At 32.5% G+C, this 6,812-nt stretch overlaps 1 protein-coding gene across 1 annotated transcript; it reads right to left on the bottom strand.

Moving 5' to 3' along the window:
- Positions 1–4,142: 4,142 nt before the first annotated feature.
- Positions 4,143–6,401, bottom strand: LOC145131247 (uncharacterized). Its single transcript, XM_079065965.1, has 5 exons — positions 5,643–6,401; positions 5,208–5,527; positions 4,966–5,105; positions 4,190–4,851; positions 4,143–4,148 (listed from the first exon to the last, which is right to left on the bottom strand). The coding sequence occupies exons 1-5, from the start codon at positions 6,399–6,401 to the stop codon at positions 4,143–4,145; spliced, it is 1,887 nt and encodes a 628-aa protein (XP_078922091.1).
- Positions 6,402–6,812: the final 411 nt, after the last annotated feature.

Raw genomic sequence — 6,812 nt, 5'->3', positions numbered from 1 at the left:
TAAATATTCAAATATAATTCTCTATTTAAATAATATTTCAAATTCGAATTTAAATTCCCATTTAATTTAAATAATCAGATTTAAATCTTATTTAAATCTTATTTTAAATTAATAGCTTATCCAACTATGAAGAACTCAATAGGAAATCCAACGGGGCATACCGCGCCCAGTAGGGCGCTGTGTCTTACGATTTTTTCCCCGATTTTATTAACAATTCTTATAATTAAGACCAATTGGCTTTGATATCACTAATGGGGTTTATAGAATTCTATACATACTAGTTGACATAACGAAATCATGAAATTAACTCTATGTGTACAAGCACCCTAAAGATCTAGGTTTACTATTATAGCAACCTACTTTAAAACTTTTAAAATTACTATCTTCTTGATATTGATCTTATTGATTCCTTTCTATAGATCTATTAACAACCACTTTGCTTTGGATGATGAGGACCCAAAGTAGAAATCACTCTAGTGGAATCACACCCGAGACACCGACTAGCAAAAGGGACTTTAAGAGAGATGAGGCTTTTTACAAAAATTCTATAACCCTAGTGAGGGGTTATAGTTTTCGTCAATATGGAGAGTGGGGGGGGGGGGGGGGTAAATAAATTTTAGGAGAGGTAAGGTTTGTCATGGTTTGATCCATAACATCCGGTTTATAGTCTCCAGTTTAATTCCAATTCCCAAGAAGAATTCTTATCCTTATTTCAAACCAGCCTTATACTTTATTCCACAGAGATAAAATTCTCCCAAACCTTATACATTAAAAATAGAGTAAATTACACGAATGGTCCCTATGGTTTTGGGTAATTTGCACGTTTGATCCCTAACTTATTTTTTTAACTCGGAAGGTCCCTACTGTTTGTTTTTGTTACGCGCTTGGTCCCTGTCTTACCTAAAAAGATTATTTTGCCCTTGATTTTTTAATTTATTTAAATAAACGCAACCCTAACACCATCTCCCTCACCTTACCTTATCCACCCCACCACTTTTCCCTATTTAAATAATAGTATTTTTAGGTAACACAGGGACCAAGCACGTAACAAAAACAAACAGTAGGGACCAATTGTGTAACAAAAACAAACAATAGGGACCTTCCGAGTTAAAAAAATAAGTTAGGGACCAAACGTGAAAATTACCCCAAACCATAGGGACCATTCGTGTAATTTACTCTTAAAAATATTTTATTCATAATTGAATATGTGTTTATTTTTGTAAAATAGTTTATATATATATATATATATATATATATATATATATATATATATATATATATATCAAAATGTGTATTTATATTCAAAAACACATATTTAATGTAAAAATACTTTTATTTATATGTAAATATATATTTATATTTGAACAAATTATGTAAATATATGCATTTTTTGAAAAAGTATTTTGTGATCAAGTTATGTAAGTTTAATAATAAAATATATGTAAAGACATATTAGTTACTAAATTTGTAGAAAAAAAAGATTAGTGAGTAAATGTGTACAAAAAGGTTTAGTGACTCAATGTATATATAAAAACCTATAATAGTTGGTTATAAATTTTTTTGTTGACAATCTGAAGAAGTTTAATGGTAAAATGAACATAAAAATAAGTTTAATGACTAAATGTAAACAAAACCTATAGTTGATTACCCTTAAAATATGATAAATGTTTTCTTAGAGACCAAACATAAACGAAATACTATTTAATCAAGTTACTGCAACCTATTTGTATCCATAATTAGGGGCAAATTTTAGTGGTTCTCGGGAGGTCCCGGGCCACTACTTGATTTTCAGCTCGTTAGTGTAATTTTTTTTGCTTTTTCTATTAAGGTGAAACTCCTACTAAAAATAAGTACAACTACTATTTTGTAGGTAAAAAAAACATGGTGCAACAAATATTAGTCCAAAACTAATGTTTTTAACCCATACTCATAAAATAATAGTCCAAACTCACAAAGCCCCAATTGGTGTTCTAAATAAAATATTAGTCCAAAATAACAAAGAAAAAATTGGTATGGACTTAAAACCATCGACATTTAAAAAAGAAGAAGAAGAAATCGACCGCATATTGTGTTGCCGAAGTGCTGAACGATGAACATGAAAGAAAAAAACCCACAAATCCAGTTCAAATAACCGAAATTAAGCATTTGGTATCTTAATATATTTCAAGACACTTGATTTTGTGTTTTACTTACATTTGATGTAAGAAATTTTACACCTCGCGTGCATATTGTCAAAGCATCTTCAAAAAAGGATCAAGATATTTTAGAAACGACTTCTTTGGTTAGAGGGACAATGGATGAATTGAAGTCTTTAAGAGACACATGGTTTGATATATTATTTATCGAAGATATTCTTTTTTTCTCAAAAACATAATATGAATATTGTGGATATGAGAAAAAGTTATGTCACTCCGAGAGACCGTAGGACCAAAGTTACTAATTAATTTCATTTTGAAGTTGAAATATTCAACACGAGAGTGGATATGCAAATTATTGAATTTTGGGACCGATTTAGTGAACTTAACTCCCAAATATAAGAATACATGGGGGCTTTGAGTCCTTGTGATTCATTTGGTAAATATTGCAAAACAAAGTTGTTGAAGTTGAGTGAGTTGTATACAAAAGACTTTGATGATACGGAGAGGATGCAACTTGATGGTGAACTTGAGATATATTATCACTCTTTGCATAAATATGAACAATTCACTAGTTTGAATGATTTTTTGACATTTTTCGTTTGATGGTGGAAACAAGGAAACATCGTTCTTATCTTATGGTTTATAAGTTGTTAATGTTGGTTTTGGTTTTACCCGTCACGACCACAACAATCGAAAGATGGTTTTCCGCGATGACGCTTTTGAAGACGAACTTGCGTAACAAAATAGGTGATGATTTTTTGAATGATGCCATGATTTGTTATGTTGAAAAAGAAGCATTTATGAAAGTGAAGATAGAAAATTCAATGGATTGCTTTCAAAAATGTGTACATGTAGATGTCAAATTTAAAAGACGTTATAGAACTACTAGTTTGTAATTTTTAATGCACTTGTGACTCATACTTTTAAATTTTTTATTTTATTATATTTGATCAATTTTTTTTGGTGCCACTGCTATTGTAAGGTCTTGCATCTGCAAATGTTCATAGTATATATATATATATATATATATATATATATATATATATATATATATATATATATATATATATATATATATATATATATATATATATATATATATGAAATTATATGTTAATATATTAAATATGAGATTGTTTCACCAAGAATACATTATCAAAGATTCAAATAAGATATTTATTAAAATGTATTATTTTCTAGGGATATATACACCAAAGTCGCAATATTTTCAACGATTTGACAAAAAAGTCATAAACTTTATTTTTTTGACAATAAAGTCCTAACTACCGATAATTTTTGACACGCTTACCCTTTTTTGTCGGTTAGCCGGTAATTAGGACTTCACTGTCAACAAAATAGAGTTTATGATTTTTTTGTCAAATCGTTAATTATGACTTTACTGTAAAGTTTTTTTTTTGTAGGATTTTCTTGTCAAATCGTTGAAAATTTTGGGACTTTAGTGTATATATCCCTTTTTTGTTAGAAATTTAATGGTATGATAGCCTTTAAGATAATGGTTATTGAGACATGCTCTGGCCAGCTAGATCCTATTGAAATCCTTACAGTTTGCTTCTTGTTAAATAGTTTTTTTTAATCTCAACAAACCGACATTGAAAAAATAGAGATAATCAAGAAAGAAAGAACGAACCAGGGTTGTGTTGGCTTTTTGCAGTCCTAAAAATGGAGAACTAAGAAATCGGAAAAGACGAAACTGCCATTTTTACCCTTTCTCCACATCCACACCCTTTTGACTAGGCGTGTACTGTTTGTGTTTGCATAATCTGTCCCCTTTTTTTTTTTTGAATAGCCAAATTATATAAAAAAGACTAGCAAACAGCTAGAGGAAGAAACAATTACAAAGAGTCATAAAGAAGAGGGTTTTGCAACCACTGGATCCAAGAAATATTACTTTTACTACATCTATTCGAAAACCAATTGAAAGAGTGAATGATGATACTTTCAAAAATATGACTTTTCCTCATGCTATGCGTATGGAACACCACACTATTCCTGTAAGACCAAATAACCAAAATCGTGGTGATAATAATTACTTCAACAACTATTCGTTTCATATGACTCAATGTAGTGCTATCAATCCAACTCAAAATCTCAGAGACATTTAGGAACAGAGGAAAAGGAAGATCAAACCACTTTACCACTTTGTTCCAAATTTCTTTTGCCACGTCACAAATAAGAAAAACATGACTACAATCTTCAATCTGAGAAGAACACATAGGGCATATCATAGAAGTCAAATCAATGCCCCTGTTAACCAAATTCACTCTTGTAGGGAGTCTATCAATAATGGTTCTCCAAAGATGAATATTAAGTTTAATAGGAACAAGCTTACACCAGCGCATCTCAGTCACCCCTTCCAGCAGAGTGATGTTATCAATATGGTTTCTAATGTTATTAACAGTAAAACCATCATCATAACTAATTGCCCACTCCGAATTATCCGGCCGATCAACACACGAGACATGAGAAATAAGCTCAATCAAACACGAGAGTTGGGAAGCCGTGACACCACCGTCCCGAATTTGACGATTCCAACTCCAACTCCAAACCCAACCAATATCCCTCCATCTATTAGCAACCCAACAATCCTTCAGCTCTTCCAAAGCATACAATATCGAAAACTGTGAAAAAAGGCTCTCTTCACCAATCCAAATGTCATTCCAAAATCTAGTATTTTTTTCCATCACCAACTCGTCTAATAAAAAAAGAATGGGGAACAATGTGAAGAGCATCAAGCTTATCATATAACTTCACAAGATTGGTCCACACCCCCTCCCTTCGGCTTTGGAGAATTTTTTCTCGAACCCACCATGAACACGATGAATATTGTGAATCACCTTCACCCAAAGCGCTTCTCCCTTATGATAAAAACGCCACCTCCATTTAACAAGCAACACCATATTAAAAGATTTTAAACTTCCAATACCCAAACCACCTCTATCGATGGAACTTAACACCAAGTTCCATTTTACCCATGAAATATTTCTATCTGAATCGCTACCTCCCCAAAAGAACCGAGAGCGCATAGATTCTAAGATATTATTCACATACCTTGGAATTTTAAACATGGACATATAGTAAATACCAAGGCTATTAAGAACAGATTTAATTAACGTCAATCTACCTCCCACATATAACAAATTTACTTTCGAAGTAGCCAAGTGCTTTTCAAATTTTTGTATCACCGTTTTCCAATTAACCACACGATTCATATTTGCACCAACCGATAACCCAAGATAAGAAAACGAAAAATCAGCTGGTGCACAACCTGTATAACAACCATCTCTTCCACTTGTTGAAATGGTATACATATACCATACGAATTCGATTTTTGAAGATTTAATTTGAGACCCGACACCAAGTAAAAGCAACTAAGAATGCCAACCAGGTTAGCAATATTTTGATCATCCCACTCTACTAAAAATAACGCATCATCGGCATAAAAAAGATGAGACAAAGAAAGACCACCGTCTCCAACCACTGCACCTCGAAATAACCATGATTCACTACATCCTCTAAAGCCACATGTAATCCTTCCATAACAAGAATAAAGAGAAAATGAGATAAATGGTCACCTTGACGAAGACCTCTCTGAGGAGAATACTCCTTTGTAGGGCTTCCGTTCACTATAATAGAGGTTCGGGATGAAACCAAGCAAGCTTTAGTCCACTGTATCCATCTCTGATCAAACCCCATATGCAACATAGCCTGTAATAGGTACTCCCAGCTAACTGAATCATACGCCTTATCAAAATCAACTTTAAGAATCATCAATTTTTTCTTTTTTCTTTTATACCACTGAATGATCTCATTCAACATCAAATGACCATCAAGGATTTGTATGCCTTTAACAAAAGCAGACTGCACAGGATTCACCAGACCATCAATCACCAAAGCTAATCTATTAGCTAAAAGCTTAGCAATAATTTTATATTGCACACCAATTAAGCTAATTGGTCTATATTCTTTAAAGATCAAGGGGCTATCTACCTTTGGAATCAAAGTAATGAAGGACGAATTACAACCATTAGGGATATGAGCCGTAAAGTTGCATATATCCTTCTTCATAAGATCCCAAAACCTTTTTATAAACCGGAATGAAAAACCATCTGGACCAGGTGCCTTATCACTCCCACATGACCAAATAGCAGCCCAAACATCCTCTTCAGAGAACCGCGAAACCAACATCTCCCTATGAGCCGACTGGAGATGCATAAGTCGAGAACTGGGATGAAAAGAAGACATTACCGAGAATCTTGCAAATTTTTTTTTCAAAAAATTGAAAGAATTGGTCTTTAACATGAACCGGTTCACTAACCCAAGAACCGTCAATCATTAAACTCGAAATTGCCAATTTTCTTCTTTTTCTTTTAAGCAGATTATGAAAAAAACTAGAATTCTCGTCCCCATCTGTTCCCCATTTGATTTTTCATTTTTCTGCCGCATCCATTCCTTCAATTTTGTCAAGATCATATAGTTGCTTTAAAATATCTATTCTAGCCGAAGCAATATCTCCATCATGTCTACCACCGTCCAATAACGAATCGATATCATCTAAATTGTTCAAAAGATTCTTCTTCCGACCATTGTTATTAAAAATCACCCCTTTATGCCATGCTTTCAGTCTATTTTTGACATTTTTAAGTTTATTTTTAA

This window comes from Lactuca virosa, chromosome 8 (genome assembly GCF_052849685.1).
Source record: "Lactuca virosa cultivar CGN04683 chromosome 8, Lactuca_virosa_CGN04683_v6, whole genome shotgun sequence".
In the NCBI taxonomy this organism is placed as follows: Eukaryota; Viridiplantae; Streptophyta; class Magnoliopsida; order Asterales; family Asteraceae; genus Lactuca; species Lactuca virosa.
This window is presented reverse-complemented; position numbering and strand designations above follow the sequence as displayed.